General features: G+C 41.7%; 1 protein-coding gene across 3 annotated transcripts in view; it reads left to right on the forward strand.

Annotated features, from left to right (window-relative positions):
* The window catches only part of LOC147113968 (pantothenate kinase 3), a 71,387-nt gene that overhangs the window by 33,336 nt on the left and 20,967 nt on the right, over nt 1-17,084 (forward strand). For 2 of the 3 annotated variants that reach the window (XR_015079325.1, XM_085995424.1), the window contains exons 2-6: nt 407-759; nt 3,707-3,960; nt 5,034-5,210; nt 10,398-10,521; nt 15,974-16,099. Coding sequence is in view for 2 of the 3 variants with exons in the window: in XM_085995424.1 (XP_085851550.1) it covers nt 407-759; nt 3,707-3,960; nt 5,034-5,210; nt 10,398-10,521; nt 15,974-16,099 (1,034 nt within the window). In the remaining variant the exon portion in view is untranslated. Of the gene's footprint in view, nt 1-406; nt 760-3,706; nt 3,961-5,033; nt 5,211-10,397; nt 10,522-10,814; nt 12,908-15,973; nt 16,100-17,084 lie in introns of those variants that run through there. The other variant, XM_085995425.1, reaches the window with a different exon arrangement.

Genomic DNA, 17,084 nt, shown 5'->3' on the forward strand with positions numbered 1-17,084 from the left:
CACACACAGTACCAGTAATTGTACGGTAATTAAACTGCGAATCGCTTCACTGAACTGTACACTGTAAACTGATTTAGTGATTTTAAAATAGCTGAAGTGTTGAGAAGAAAGACCATAAAACTTTCAGTCCCTCATAAATATGCACAATGGAAAAGATGGAGTCCTTGTAACAGTAGTGCCAGGCTTAATAGCGACTAAAAGATTTGCAGTTATACTGATCAAATTGAATTTCACATTAATGCTGTAGTTATGTAAAACTCCTATTGAAGGACTGATTTAACGTGCTTCCTTTTTTGTCTTAAACCATTTCTCTCTAAATTTGTCCTGCTGATCAGCATTGTGTGTGGGTTTTTTTTCTGGAATCTATTTGATTTTCAATCTAACATATTTTGCCATTTCTTTGCAGCGTTCCCGTGGTTTGGAATGGACATTGGTGGAACACTGGTGAAATTGGTTTATTTCGAGCCAATTGATATTACAGCTGAGGAGGAGGAAGAAGAGGTAGAAAGCCTAAAAAGTATTCGCAAGTATTTAGTGTCGAACGTTGCCTATGGGTCCACGGGCATCCGAGATGTGCACCTTGAGCTCAAAGACTTGACGCTTTGTGGCCGCAAGGGAAACCTACACTTTATCCGATTTCCTACACACGACCTACCTACCTTTATTCAGATGGGAAGAGACAAGAACTTTTCAACACTACACACAGTGCTTTGTGCCACTGGAGGGGGTGCTTATAAATTTGAAGAAGAATTTCGTACGGTAAGCACATGCTAATGATAAAGATATACTGTATTGTTGCGGATAAGAATGGTTTTAGTTTAAAAAAAGTATATTCATCACTATCTGTGGGTGGTCACATTTGTGGGTGTTGGGTGATCAGGCTTGGGTGCAATGCCTTTATAAATGACCACTTGAATGAAGTACGAGGGGGCTGCTGGTACCCACAGTGTTGTACCACAGAATTTGTACCTTCAGGGGAGAAAGGGAAGGGCGTTGGGGAGGAAAATTAGAAAATGCAATGCACTTATGTAAAATGTATTGTGTACAATGGAAATAGCGCTGCTAGTTCTCTGCACTAATCTTTTCCCAGGGTCCTCGAAACTGTGGAACTACTTACAAGGGTAAATTCACCAATCCCAGTGGGAAGGCTAGAAGGGAGCCCAAGTTAGTCTGTACTACAACACCACAGTGCTGATTCTCTCCCACACTCTCTTCCAGCACACTTTTTATCATGCATCCTACAGGTGTTTAAAACCCAACCAAGGCATCACCAACCTTCCACTTCCTGATATATATCTCTCATTCCCTCTTGTCCTGCAATTTAAGCCTTGGCACCTTGTCTCATCAATAATTTAAAGTGACCACGGCCCACTACGTAATAGGAATAGTTTGCAAATAACTAGCTGTGCTCTGAAAGTAGGCAATTGCAGTGCAGTTTATAGTGTGCTGGGACCATGCTGTGCACTGAGAACATTGCTCTGTGCAGCAATTCTGACAGTTTGAAGGATCATTAGAGCAACCTGTTTGGTGGGGGTGGCGGGGAGAATGTTTTGTGTCACACAAATGGAGACATGGATTATACTGTTCGGAATTGAAGCACAGTGCATTCTCAGTTGGAAGTGAAGTAAGTGGGGTGATGCATTTTAGATAATACAGAATTATACAATAACCTACCCTTTCAGAAAATCATTTTTATTGGTATAAAAATTGTAGTTATTTTACTTTGATAGTGAATACCAGTGTTGTATCTTCCACTCTCCATAAACCTCAGCTGATCCAAAACTCTGCTGTCTGTATCCTATCCCACACCAGGTCCTGCTCACCTTATCGCCCCTTCTCCTTACTAACTTACATTGATTCTCAACCTTATGTTTTGATATACCTATCAATTCATCCAATGAAAAGCGACGAGTTAAGATAGTAACTATAGGTTTTTATTGGCTAAATAACAGAGCCCACCCTCGTGGGCGATCGGGTCCAACAAGGAGGAATACCAGCCAGTCGACCACCTTTATACCTGGGCAAGCAGGCGGAGCCATGGGCGGAGTCAGCTGTGGTCAGCCCAAGTATAACAGCGTGACGAGGTGACCTTGTGTAGTGACACAACAGTGTAAACAGTGATAACCATAGTGTAACGATAGTGAACGATAAAAGTGGTTTACCACATGTTTAAAATCCTTCATGGCTTCAACCCTCCCTATCGCTATAATCTATTTCCTCGCACCCTCCTCCCCACCAAAAACTTCTAGCTCCTCTGACTCTGACCTTTTGTGTATCCTCTCTCCCTACCATTGGCGGCCAAGTCTTCAGCCATTTAGGCCCCATACTCTGACATTCCCTCTCTCAACTCCTTGTTCTCTCCACATCCCCCTCCCCCTTGTTTAAGACCCTCCTTAAAACTCTCCTTCAACCAAGCCTTTGGTCACCACGCCTGATATCTCCTCCTCCTTTGCCTCTGCCTCCATTTTTGTCCGATTACACCTGTGTGAAACAAATTGAGACTGTTTTCTATTTTAAAGGTACTATATAAATGCAAGTTGTTGCAGTAAAGCATAATAATTGTACTATATACACTTGAAATGTGAAGCACAGTCAGCAGTACATTATAGATTCCAGTCATCTACATGAGTTGACTCTGGAAGCATTTTGAGCCGTATAACGCCAGGGTGAAATAGTAGTGGTTACAGTTCAGGCCCTGGTGCACGTGGTAGTTGTGGAGCAATTTGAGGTGCTAAATTTAAAATATCACACAACACCAAAGTGCATTAGCTGAAATTGTTCCCATGTTCTGGTGTTTATACTCGTACACCAAGTGATGTATAATGTATTGTTCCACAAAGTTTCTTAAAAATAATGGTTCTTATGAAGTGGACAAAAGGCATTTTCTAACTTTTTTCCTTTGTTATCTTCCATTTTTTAGATGGTTTCTTGTGCCAGACACCATTTTTAAATGACCGCACCGATATCTCTGGCAGTACCATTATAATTGGTGCCGGGAGGTGTGCACGAGCCGCTTGTTTACTTTTGTTTTTACTTCTCCCAACATTTGGGAAGGGACCAGATGCTGATACAGGAAACTTTCTGGTATCCGGCACTGACTGGACCGAGCTGGTGCCGTACCATCAAAACTGCTGTAGAAACCAGCGCTAATATTAAAACATATGGAGCTTTTGAGCTCCATATGAATCAACAAACCCTGTTGCTTAGCAACAGCTTCAAAACAGTCGGCCGCAGCTTAAAAGCGTCTCTGTAGCTAAGCAACAGCTTCAGCTAGACCTTGCAGAGCCTGACTGGAAAAAAAAGCAACGAGAAGTAAAAAAAACTTACAGGAAACGGCTCCTGAATTTTGCCGGTAGATAGAGCTTTCCGGACATTTAACCTCCAGTTAAACAAAAGTTTCCTGTAGTACCATCGGTAGTCATTCTTCCTTAACATTTATTTTATTTTATGGGAATCAACATTGTACCAAACTGTGTCAATTGCTGTTCACTGTACAGGATTATACACTGCGGTTAAGGTTCACTAAAATTAAGCAAGAGTAACTTACTGTTCTCTGTTTGCTTCATTTCAGAGAATATCAGTCATAAAATTGATAAAAATTAAGCAAATGATTTCTTATTCTGAAAGAAATGGTGGATATTAATATTGTCTTTCTTTAAGTGTGTACTCGCCTTCCAGTGACACTAATGGACTTTGTTTATTTCAGATTGGTAATCTGCAGTTACACAAACTGGATGAACTGGACTGCCTGGTCAATGGCCTTTTGCACATTGACTCTCTCAGCTTTAATGGCCAGGCAGAATGTTATTACTTTGAGAATGCCTCCGACCCTGAGAAATGCCAGAAGATGCCTTTCAACCTCGATGACCCCTACCCTTTGCTTGTGGTGAACATTGGTTCAGGAGTCAGCATATTAGCTGTATATTCAAAGGACCATTATAAGAGAGTAACTGGAACAAGGTAAAATGTTAAGATGTTTGCAGTAAATTTTTACTGCAGTAACTTGATGTGATGATTGTGTTTCTATAATTTACTTTGTCAAATAATCTGGTGAACCTTGCATTCCTACATCATAATAGCTCTTTAGAATAATGGTTTACTCTAGTCACAGACCCTATGTAAAGCAAACTCTGTGTGTGTGTGTTCATTAGTGCATCTCTTATGGCATTGCTCACAGCATCTGCAGTGTGACCCCCCCCCCCCCTCCTCACCCCTATCCATTCTGTCACTCCACATCCCTCTGATTATCAATGAGAGCAATAATTTTAAGACCAGTTAATACTCTCCTGTTATGTGTATCTGTAGCTTTCTTGCCTCACACAAGTAAGGGACCATGGCCCAAACTGATGAGACTTTTCATACTTACATAGATGATTTTGTTCACTATTATTACGACCCAGGTATACAACAGCTTTTGGGCTGATGTGCTAAGACCACCTCGAGGAGGTAGTTTCTCGCTGCTTTGGCATCACACCAGTTGCAGTACAAATGTAACAACTGCAAAGTGAGCACGTCCTCGGGCATTTTGTCAGTTCCCCAAGAGTGTTTAATAATTCATTTTTAAACATTTTAATAGAAGTAATGGTCCATCACTTTGAACCTTCATTAGCATTAAAAACGTAGCCTGCATTTGGACACCAGGGAACAAAGGGGTGCACATTTGTATGTGTAAGCACACCTGTGTAGAGTTTGGCTTTGCCTCACCAGACAACCATGTGCATCTGGCAAAATAATTTTGTGCCCCTACTCCACACTGCTCTAAGCAGATACTGGTGTCAAACCAGTACCTGTAACATAACGGCATTAACATGAAAGCACTTCCAGCCACACAGGATTTCATGTATGAAAGTAGCCAAAACCAATGGGTATGATGGGACCCTGTTCAAACCAATGTGAGCTGACAAATGTCAAACCTCAGATGAAAGTAAGAAAGAACTAAAAACCAAGAACGTTAGTTTACTTTCAAATGTTCAGATTACTAATTTAAAATGCCAGTCTTGCCTCGGGTGTTAACTCTTTGTTTTTTATTTTAGCTTAGGAGGTGGAACCTTCCTGGGCCTCTGCTGCTTGCTTACAGGTTGTGAGACTTTTGATGAAGCCCTTGAAATGGCATCAAAGGGTGACAGCACTATGGCTGATAAACTAGTGCGGGACATCTATGGAGGAGACTATGATAGGTTTGGTTTGCCGGGATGGGCAGTTGCATCCAGGTAGGTATAAGTGCAGGATTGGGTTAAGGAGTGGTTATTGCAACAATTGATTTTTGAGCTCTTTGATAACTCAGAAACCAGTATCTCTGCAACTTTCTATGCAACATTACAGTACTCGAGCAATAATTTACACTGCATACAAAAATTCAGAGGATTTTTTGCAGGATGTCATTCTGCAATTAATCATTTTCTCCAATAACAATACACGTAAGCTACGTTGACTTTTTTCAAGAAGAATTCTTAGTGATTTTAGTAAGAATAGAGAAGGCTAAAAATGTACAGGAGAGGAATGTTAATACACATCTGCTGAAGGGTCTCAGCTGAAATGTATAGGAGAACTACGGTCTGCACAGAGCGGGATTAAAATGGAGTGTACTTAAATAGAGTGTTTTATTTGGGAATTTGGAAAGAGTGGGAATTTCTGGTAAGTATTGGGTAAGTAGTAGATGCAAAAAGTGAAATTTAGTGTAACATTTTGAGTTTAACCTAGAACTTTAAAAACTGTAGTTAACAGAAGCTGCCTGCCAGTGGTAGTTAACTGTCAGTCAGCTGTAAGTGTTTGTCTTGAATAGGTGCTAATCACCAGGAGCAGGGGAGCTGAGTCAACACTTGTAAATTGGGTGAGGCTCCTAGAGTATATAAGAATAAACCGGTCTGCACAGAGCGGGATTAAAACGGAGTGTACTTAAACAGTGGGTGTTTTATTTAGGAATTTGGAGAAGAGGGGGAAGGAGTTGCTGCTTTTTGCCCACACTGCTTGTAGTGCTTTGTGTTACAGGTAGATATTTAATTTCAGTACCCATAAATTAATCTAGATCAAGTAAGTAGTCAAGAAACTACACTGTAAACTTAGTTACCAAATTACAAATTTAATTAAATAAAACAAGATCATATCGGGATGGCCGTGCAGGTGGTGTGCTGCAACTGCAGCATGTGGGAGTTTGTGGAGAGCATTGTGATCCCGGACAACCACGTTTGATCTAATAGCCATTACGGCGATGTGGCCAAGGTTGGGAACTAAATATTCCAGGATACTTAACTTTTAGAAGAGATAGGAAAAATGGAAATGGAGGCGGGGTAGTCCTGATAAAGGATGAGATAAAGACAGTAGAGAGAAAGGATCTTAGCTCCAAAAATCAAGAAGTAGAATCAGTTTGGGTGGAGCTAAGAAACAGCAAGGGGCAGAAAACATTGGTGGGAGTTTATAGACTCCCCAAACAGTAGTTGTAATGTAGGGCAGAGTATAAATCAGGAAATTAGAGGCGCATGTAACAAGGTTAATACAGTAATCATGGGGGACTTTAATCTACATATAGACTGGGCAAACCAAATTTGCGGTAATAGTGTGGCGGACGAATTCATGGAATGTATGCAAGATAGTTTTCTAGATCAGTATGTTGAGGAACCAACTAGGGAACAGGCTAATTTAGATCTAGTATTGTGCAACAAGAAAGGGTTAATTAATAACCTTGTAGTAAAGGGGCCTTTATGGAAGAGTGACCATAATATGATAGAATTTTATATTGAGTTTGAAAGTGATTTAGTTAAATCCGAAACTAGGGTCTTAAATCTAAACAAAGCAAACTGCGTAGGTATGAGGGGTAAGTTGGCTAAGGTAGATTGGGAAACTACATTAAAAGGTATGACGGTAGAGAAGCAATGGCTAGCATTTAAAGAATTAATACATAATTTACAACAAATATACATTCCTTTTAAGGCATAAAAACCCCACAAGAAAAGTGGTTCAATCATGGCTAACACGAGAAGTTAAAGATAGTATTGGATCAAAGGAAGAGGCTTATAATGTTGCCAAAAAGAGTAGTAAGCCTGAGGATTGGGAGGATTTTAGAATTCAAGAAAGGAGGACCAAGAAATTGATAAAGAAAGGGAAAGTAGACTATAAGAGCAAACTAGCGAGAGACATAAAAACAGACTGAAGAAGCTTCTATAGGTATGTAAAAAGGAAAAGATTAGCGAAAGTAAATGTGGGTCCCTTACAAGCTGAGACAGGAGAAATTATAATGGGGAATCAGGAAACGGCAAAGAAATTAAACAAATACTTTGTGTCTGTCTTCACGGAAGAAGATGTAAAAAACTTCCTGAAAATCGTGGAGAACCAAGGGTCTAGTGAGAATTAGGAACTGAAAGAAATTTGTATTAGTAAAAATAGTACAGGAGAAATTGTTACTGAAAGCCGATAAATCCCCTGGACCTGATGGCTTGCATCCTAGGGTTTTAAAAGAGGTGGCTATAGAGATAGTGGATACATTGGTTGTCATTTTCCAAAATTCCATAGATTCTAGAACAGTTCCCGTGGATTGGAATGTAGCAAATGTAACCCCACTATTTAAGAAAGGAGGGAGAGAGTAAACGGGGAACACCGACCAGTTAGCCTGACATCAGTGGTAGGGAAAATGCTAGAATCTATTAAGGACGTGGTAACAGGGCACTTAGAAAATAATAATAGGATTGGGCAGAGTCAACATGGATTTATGAAAGGGAAATTGTGTTTGACAAATCTGTTAGAATTTTTTGAGGTTGTAACTGGCAGAATAGATAAGGGGGACCCAGTGGATGTGGTGTATTTGGATTTTCAGAAGGCATTCGATAAGGTGCCACACAAGAGGTTATTAAACAAAATTTGGCTCATGGGACTGGGGGTAATCTACTAGCATGGGATTGAGGATTGGTTAACGGACAGAAAACAGAGAGTAGGAATAAACGGGTCATTTTCAGGTTGGCAGGCTGTAATTAGTGGGGTACCGCAAGGATCAGTGCTTGGGCCTCAGCTATTCGCCATCTATATCAATGATTTGGATGAAGGGACCAAATGTAATATGTCCAAGTTTTGTTGTTGATACAAAACTGGATCAGAATGTAAGTTGTGAGGAGGATACAAATAGGCTTCAAAGGGATATAGACAAGCTAAGTGAGTGGGCAAGAACATGGCAAATGGAATATAATGTGGAGAAATGTGAAGTTATCCACTTTGGTAGGAAAAATAGAAAAGCAGAGTTTTTTAAATGGTGAGAGATTGGGAAATGTTGGTGTTCAGAGGGACCTGGGTGTCCTTGTACACGAATCACTGAAAGTTAACCTGCAGGTACAGCAAGCAAATGGTATGTTGGCCTTTATTACAAGAGGATTTGAGTATATGAGTAAAGACGTTTTACTGCAATTGTATAGGGCCCTGGTGAGACCACACCTGGAGTATTGTGTACAGTTTTTGTCTCCTTACCTAAGGAAGATATACTTGCCATAGAGGGAGTGCAACGAAGGTTCACCAGACTGATTCCTGGGCTGGGGGGATTGTCCTGTGAGGAGAGATTCAGTAGACTAGGCCTATATTCTCTAGAGTTTAGAAGAATGAGAGGTTTCCCCTGGGTGGGGAGTCTAGAGCCAGGGGTAACAACAGAAAATGTTGGAAAAACTCAGCAGGTCAGGCAACATCCGTGGAGAGAAATTTGAGTTGACGTTTCGGGTTGGACCCTTCTTCAAAACTGTTTGAGATGTTGACACACCCACTGTTTAGTTCTAGCACCTGCTGTCTTTATTTCTGCACTTTTCATTTTTATCTCCATGGAATATTTCTGTTGTTATTTCGGATTTCCAACATTGCAGTATTTTGCTATCGTACTAGAGCCAGGGGTCACAGACTCAGAAGAAGGGGTCAGCCATTTAGGACTGAGATGATGAGAAATGTCTTCACTCAGAGGGTGGTGAATCTTTGGAATTCTCTACCCCTGAGGGCTTTGGAGGCTCAGTTATTGAGTACATTCAAGACAATGATAGATAGATTTTTTGGATATTAAGGGAATCAAGGGATATGGGGATAGTGCAGGAAAGTAGAGTTGAGGTAGAAGATCAGCCATGATCTTATTTAATGGCGGAGCAGGCTCGAGGGGCCAAATGGCCTACTCCTGCTCCTATTTATTTATTTATTTTTTTAAGTCTCAACAAACATCTGATGGTGTATTTGGATTTTCAGAAATGTCAGCCTGTCTTTGCTGTTTGAGATGTTGACACACCCACTGTTTAGTTCTAGCACCTGCTGTCTTTATTTCTGCACTTTTCATTTTTATCTCCATGGAATATTTTAAATATTGGTTTGAAATTATTAAAGTTCATTACCATGACAGTGTTTGCGAATGCTTCACCACCATTGTATACGTTGCAGGGACGAACACAAGGCCAGTCGTGGCAGGTGCAATAAATCAACTTTTTAAATCAATTTTTAATTAAAATGAAAAATCAAAGAAACCATATTTGAAGAGTACACACTCAGCAGATCAGTTTAAAATATTAAACTGTAGACGCACAAATTTTATTAATCTAATAAGTATTGCATCGTTGGTCACAAACTGTGATTGCGGCCATTATGAAAATGAGAATATAATGACCACAAATATGCAAGGTCCAGGGTGATCAGAATAGTAGAAATTGCTTAATTTTGCCCTTCTGAAGTTAACAAGTCCAAATTCTGTTTTTGATTTGTAATGATTGCAACTATTGGTTATGTGGATTTAGTTGGCCACTGCCTCCAATGTTCTAATACCAGAGAAAGCTCCCTGATATCTCGTCGAGTTTACCCGGTGTGAAGCTGAGCCATACAGACCAGGAAGATTGCGGGTCTGCACTAAATTAGCTGACCTTGGCTTCAGCGGGTGTCGGCGTGCTACAATTAGCCTGAGCACCCCTGTGTCAGCCATGGTTCCAACTTTTGATTACTGTCCAGCAATCCCTGCTGACCATGCCCATCTGTGGGAATTGGGCTAGTCTCTGGACACCCCCCCCCCCCCCCCCCCCCCCCCCCCCCCCAACAGTTCAATAGCACATTGATGCTCACCTTTTGAGGCTCACGCATGTATAATGACTGCTTGGGCTTGGGTATCAGAGTGTGCCACAGCCCAGCACCTGCAGAATCATACCCCAACAAGGATTCTAGCTTGGGGACAGGAGAAAATGTAGTAAAAAGGGTGATTTTGTTTAGTTGTAGTGTAATAACTTACATTTCTGTAGCACTCATACGAATAGATGTATATGGGCTTTATAGTGCACACCAAGAAGGAAGGGGAAAGAAGAGGTGAAAGTCTGGTTCTCCTTGCTCAGTATTATTCTGATATGTACCTGGCGATAAAAACCATGTGGGTTCCTGAATGAGTAATATTTCACTCTTTTGTCTTGTAGCTTTGGCAACATGATTTGCAGGGAGAAGCGAGATTCAGTCAGCAAAGAAGACCTAGCAAGAGCTACCTTGGTCACTATCACAAACAACATAGGATCCATAGCCCGAATGTGTGCACTGAATGAGGTATAGCAGCTCAGTCAGTAGTTGATTGATTGTTTCTTAGATGAAGGTTGGCAATACTATACTGTGTATATTGTGGAACTCCTCTGAGTGAGGCCAGAACCACCATATTTAATTGGGCAAATTTCTGTTAAGTCTTGTTTGCTTTTATGCTGGTAATATTTTTAAAGCTATCTGCAAGTTTGGCCCTTATTTGCTGAATTATTTCATGTAATACTGCAGGTAAGTTGCTTTAATAAGATCATAAAGGTAACCTTTCAGCCATTTAATTGTGCTTTGTTGATTTGACATCCTAGATTTTCTGTATCACTTTGGGCAGTTGTGTTCTGCTGTTGAGGGTTATAACAAATGCTGGCAGAACTTGCAGAGGAAGAAGCATCTTTGGCATCAAGCTCTTCAATAATGTTCACTACAGTTCACCACTAACTGTTTCACTCTGGGTACTTCTATATACTTATAGAATGTAACTTATTAACGAGTGTAATTACTTAATCAATTTAATCATAGCAAAGTATAACCGATCTTGGTTTCATGTTTTATATTTACTCCTTAAGGGATGATAAAATCATATGATGACTACATCAATTTGCTTATATTGCCTTTCTGTTGTATCTATAGATTGTTAATAAGTGATATGGAAATCCATATTTTACTGTGGCAGCAATGAAACTGGAGACATTTTTATTGGTGCTTCTGATATTAAAATGTATTTTCATATTAGTTCAATCTAAATTGTATTTGTTAATGTCTCAATAATCAAAATTATTGTCATGAGAAGAAGAAGCTCTCCATGTTTTGAAAGTGTACCAAAGTGTGTGCAGCTATTTTAGGACAAATGTTAATTTATTCAAGCATACGCAACATAACTAACAAAATTGGATAATAAAGTCTGAAGATCAATATTTTCTGGGTTTGTTATGTACAGACCAACAGCTAAATACAGGAAACTTTGTGCTATCTGGCACCGACGGGACCGCGCTGTTGCCGTCCCATCAAAACTGCCGGACAAACCAGCGCTAATGTTGAAACATACGGAGATTTTGAGTTCCGTATCTGGCAACAAACCCTGTTGCTTAGCAACAGCTTCTAAACAGTTGGCCGTACCTTGCAAGCGTCTCTGTAGCTTAGCAACAGCTTCAGCGAGACCTTGCAGAGCCTGACTGGTGAAAAAAAAAGCAATGAAAAGAAAAAAAAACTAACGAAACGGCTCCTGATTTTTGCCGGTGGCTCGAGCATTCCGGACAGTTAACCTCCGGATAAACCAAAGTTTCCTGTAGGTTATCCATTAGTAATTCAGTCTAAACCAGTCCTCCGTCAGTGCTTCGGGTTGTGTATTTATAAGAAGTACACACACAATGAGTTGCGTACCGACGGAGTTGGATGTTATACCGATGAACCTCCTTCAATAACCTGCTTATTGTAGTTCCCATTCTAGGGGGAAAGTCTCCTGTGCTCGCCATTCCACATGCCGTAAGGGGGGAGGGGATTCTGCATGTGCGTCTGCTCGGTTCATGCATTCGAGAGTAATGCATTTTGCGATCGGAACCAAATTGACGGGAAACAAACTTAAAATAGTTGAATGCATACAGCTTTTGAGGCAAGAATCTCTTGATCTGGATGCATGTAGTGTAATATTGGGAGAAAATGTGTGAATAAAAGGATGTGTTAGTAGTGTAACATTTACTGATTCTTTGATGTCACGTTACCTAACTAATAAGTTGCTTTTCTATAATTCGATATCACATCTCAAGACATTCCTGACAATTAATTACTCTGAATCTCATTCACTGTTGTTGTGTAGGTGAATGCAGGAAACAACTTTGCGCACAGCAGAGTCCCACAAACTCAGTGAGATGAATGACCAGTTAATCTAGTTGATTTTTGGTGGTGGTGGTTGAGGGAAGAATTACCTATTTTGAGTAAGCTGGTGTACGGTCCAGCAAACCTGGCCACACAAACAAGTGCCCACTGCTTAAGGGAGGGGGGGGGACATTAAAATCATTTTTGAAGGGTCGTTCAGAAAGAATGTTGGCCAAGATGCTGGAAGAACACAATACTCCTTTCCTTGCCGTGATATCTTCAACATCGTCTTGAACAGGAGACAACACCTCAGTTTAATGTCTCACCTGAAGTATGGCAGTTAATTAGCGCAAGGTGTTGCTAATAATGCAGCACTCCCTCAGTACTGCACTGGAATGTTAGCCTGGATTAAGTGCTCAAGTCCTGAAATGGGGCTTAAATACAAAACCTTCTGACTTGGGAGTGAGGATGCCAAGCTGACACTTCATCTTAATGTATCCCGACAGGAAAAACTGCACACATTTGGAGCAAGAGAAGCTATGCAGGAGAATGATTTTCTCGAGTCTCAATAACCATCAAAAGCTGTGAAAAAACCTTAGATTCTCTGTACTTTCGGCTTCTTTACAGTGCTGCCTTGTGACATGAAGATCAAGCAGCATTGTACAGGGCTATGAAAGCACAGAGGCATCGCATCGTTCAGCAATGATAAATTAACTGTTTCCTTGCCCTGTACTGTCGTTACTCTTTTTCCCCAACCAAACTACCTAATTCTGCACTTTGTCCAGTAATTTAATTTTTTTAAATTTGTTTATGGGATGTGGGCGTCGCTGGCAAGGCCAACATTTATTGCCCATCCCTAATTGCCCTCAAGAAGGTGGTGGTGAGCCGCCGCCTTGAACCGCTGCAGTCTGTGTGGTGAAGGTACTCCCACAGTGCTGTTAGGGAGGGAGTGCCAGGATTTTGACCCAGCGACGATGAAGGAACAGCGATATACTTCTGAATAATGGGACATCTGTATTATTAGACTATATAAGAGTGTTTTAATAAACTTCAGTTTAAGTGGAACCTTAGCTACTGTATTTGGTGAAATACTTGTAGTTTCAGTAAAGGTGCACATGGGTAAAGCGACGAGCCATCCTAACTCCAATTCAACAGACATGTTCATCCACATTTTAAAAAGGCAGACACTTTGTGTTGTTAATTAGTTCAAGTTGTTTATATTTGGCAACCCTTAATACTAACCCAATAAATGCTTGCCTTGCTAGCGACACCCATATTCCAAGAATGAATAATAAAAACAATATTGCTTAATGATACTGTTGGAGCCTGGTTCACCTTTGCAAAATGTCCTCCAACTAAACAAACTCTTGCAAGTGGTGAGGTTTGTAAGATTATCCTGTGCTCTTCAGTCTGATTCAAACTTTAGATACAAGCAGGGTGAAAGAATATCAGATTGATCATTTATCTAATTTTTTTTCAGTTGGTCTGTTTGCTTAAAGCCCAATGATCCTTTTTTTTGTTGCACAAAAACGTTTTTTACTTTAAAGAGCTCCTGGAGGTGGAAATCCTGGAAAGTACATTTGAAAGTGTCCAATTTAAAATATTTTGTGTGTTCTCATGGATCAGCTAATTTGCACATTATGGTCAGAAGCAGAAAAAGACACGGGCCGGAATTTTCTGGGGTATCAGTGGTGGGTTGGGTGGGTAAGTGGTTTTTTTTGACCGGGTCAGGAACGCACCTTTCCCACTGTCGGGTCTGTCAGCACTGAGCAGACCTGATATGCAGCGGCGGGCGACCCAATTAAACTCATTATAATGTACTTACCAGAACCTTAACAGGCTTTTTTACCTTACTTTTTAACTTGAACTTCATGGCCACGGGAACCATGCTGTTCGGTGACCACGTCTGTCAACCTGAGGCGGGAGTTCAGTGGCCATTGCTCCAGCTGATTACTTGACAGCTTCAAATGTACAGTAAAAGCTCCCACCTGACAGAGATCACTTTCCTCAGCCACAAGCTGTTCCTCACTGCATTTCCACAACAGATTCAACATGCTGCAAGTCTTTCCACAAGTCTCCATCCAGTCTCACCTCATTACCTCGCTCACCATTGACCGATCGCTTCTGTCATCTGTACTGCACCTGCCATCTATTCCATCAGCATGGGTGCCGTTTACACTGTCTCAAGTTTTGGTCCTCAGAATCCCACCATGATGAGCCCCAATACCAGCAGCACCAGGCACACCAGTAGCACCAACAACAACACCAACCTTCTCTGCAATCAGCTGGTGCTGCACAAGACAGAGGGCATCAGCACCTGACCACATTGCTGCCCAGGAGGCCAGGGATGGCCTCCCCATGGCCAGATCTACGTAACTTTACGCTGTACACCCTGGCTGCCGCATGATGCGCCAGGTTGCACCACCCCACACCAACACCATAAAACATTCCTACAATCACCAAGCCATTCCTTTCGCACTCATCACCATTGCGGGGGGTACTGTTATGTCTCACCATTCACTGCAACTCACTAAGCCACTTCCAAAGGTGCACACAAATCTGTCCAAGACCAGAAAGTGTTGAAAATAAAGATTTTTATGTTTGACAGCATATTAATAGAAACTTTACATAAACATTGGCTAAACCACCCAAGTGGCTACCCTTGTGTGTTGTTAGTTGGTATGATTGCACTAGGATGAGGGTGAGTGAGAGGGGTGGCTCATGAGTTAGGGATGTGATAAGGTAGAGAGAGAGAGATAGAGGGATGGGTGGAGGTGCAAAGTAAGTTGGTGTGAGTAAGGATGTGCAGGAGTAGGGAAGGCAGAATGATGGGGATGTGATGAGAGGCACAGTAGGATGAAGTTGAGTGTGGCTTTGTACTAACATTTTGTGACCTACTGAGACGAAATGGTTGCAGCACTGCACCCAGGTCCTGCTGACCACATCCCTGCTTGTGCCCTCCTCTGCAATGTGCAACCAGGCTGCATTGGTCTCCTGGGGATGTGCCTTCTGCCTATCGGAAGGGAAGAGGACCTCGTTGCGTGCTCGGACTCCCTCCATAAGTGTATGGGGGAAGTCATGAGAAAACCTGGGTGCAGCCGTGCACCTCTGTGCAGTGATTGTCAGTGTTTGCAGCACTTCAATGCTGTAGAACACTGACAGCACAAATGTCAAAAGAAAGTTGGCCATGGTCCCTTTAAGGAAACCGGCTGAAGACGCGTCATGAATGACGTCACCAGACCTGCTTCCTCTAATTGGCCCGGGAAACTCGTTGGGCGGGCTTAACAAGCCCTAGCAACATAAATTCATTTTAGACAGTGGGATGGAGCCAGCAGCAGGGCCGCGACCCGCCATCGCCCGCACCGGACCCGCCGAGGTGAGCAAAATCCCGGCCATGGTGTTGAGAGCAGATTGAGATGACAAAAGTATTTACATTAAAGCGTTACCTTGCAAGACGAAAACCTTTTGCTTGCTTAATCAGCTCTTCTTGCTTTCTTGGAATAGGGACGATAAGTGCATCCATAAGCAGAGCACTATTTTATTCAAACACATGTAACTTTGGATTGCTATGCTTTGTGAATGCCAGTGGCTTCCATAGTTTTATATTCTGGTGACTCAAACCCTTGTTTCACCACTTTATACTTTTTATTTGCAGAAAATAAATAGAGTTGTTTTTGTTGGCAACTTCCTGCGAGTCAATACACTGTCGATGAAACTCCTGGCCTATGCACTGGATTACTGGTCAAGGGGTCAGCTGAAGGCATTGTTTCTAGAACATGAGGTACGTGCTTTACCAGCTAGTTGGTGTATCTGATGGAATTCATGTGAGATGATGTGATCCTGCTCATTTATTTGATAAAAGCCTACATTGTGAATTTCTACAGTCCAAGCAATTGCCCAACTCTTCGTTAAAGAGTTTATCTAAAATGATAAAGCTGCAGCCATTCAGTGACTCTTCAATATTAAAAATGCAATTTGCTCTTGGTTTATAAAATGAAAGCACACAAACTCTTGGGGGTGCATTACTATGGTATCGAATTTATAGAGTTAATTCAATTGATGTGTAATAATTTTTCTTGTCGCTTGGCCTTCAATTAACGGGCTGCTGCAAAGGAAGTGTGTACTGTATAATGCTAATAACTACCTGCTGCCTAATCTTGTAATTTGACACGATGAGTGACAAGGCAACGTAAGGGTGAAGGGACAGTTGAAGCTCTGGTGCATTTTTGGAGTACGTTTGGGCAAGCCTTGGGGAAAGGTCCGACTCTCCCGGGGTAGATCGGATCCAGTCTTCAAGGAGACAGTAGCACCATTGAAGATTATCACATTCACATCAACCAAACAGAAACGTTCGGCATGAGAAGACTTGAAAACTGCTGACTGCCCTGGTATGATACTGTTTGGTACAGACCAGACAGGTCCCAGGTTTGATGCGCAGAATGTGCTGGGTTAGCTGATCTCAACCTTGTGTGCAACAGGGACACTATAGTTGGTTTTAGTGCCCCAGGTCAGAAAGGGGAAAAAACCGCCTCAGTTCTTGTTCATAGCAACAGGAGTAGCCCCTCCAGCCTGTTACAACTAATGGCTGATCTGTACCTTTTTAAAAAATTTGTTCATGGGATCTAGGCATCGCTGGCAAGGCCAGCATTTATTGCCCATCCCTAATTGCCCTTGAGAAGGTGGTGGTGAGCTGCTGCCTTGAACCACTGCAGTCCGTGTGGTGAAGGTACTCCCACAGTGTTGTTAGGGAGGGAGTTCCAGGATTT

This window comes from Somniosus microcephalus, chromosome 8 (assembly GCF_052327205.1).
Source record: "Somniosus microcephalus isolate GS21.2 chromosome 8, FLI_Smic_1.0, whole genome shotgun sequence".
In the NCBI taxonomy this organism is placed as follows: domain Eukaryota; kingdom Metazoa; phylum Chordata; class Chondrichthyes; order Squaliformes; family Somniosidae; genus Somniosus; species Somniosus microcephalus.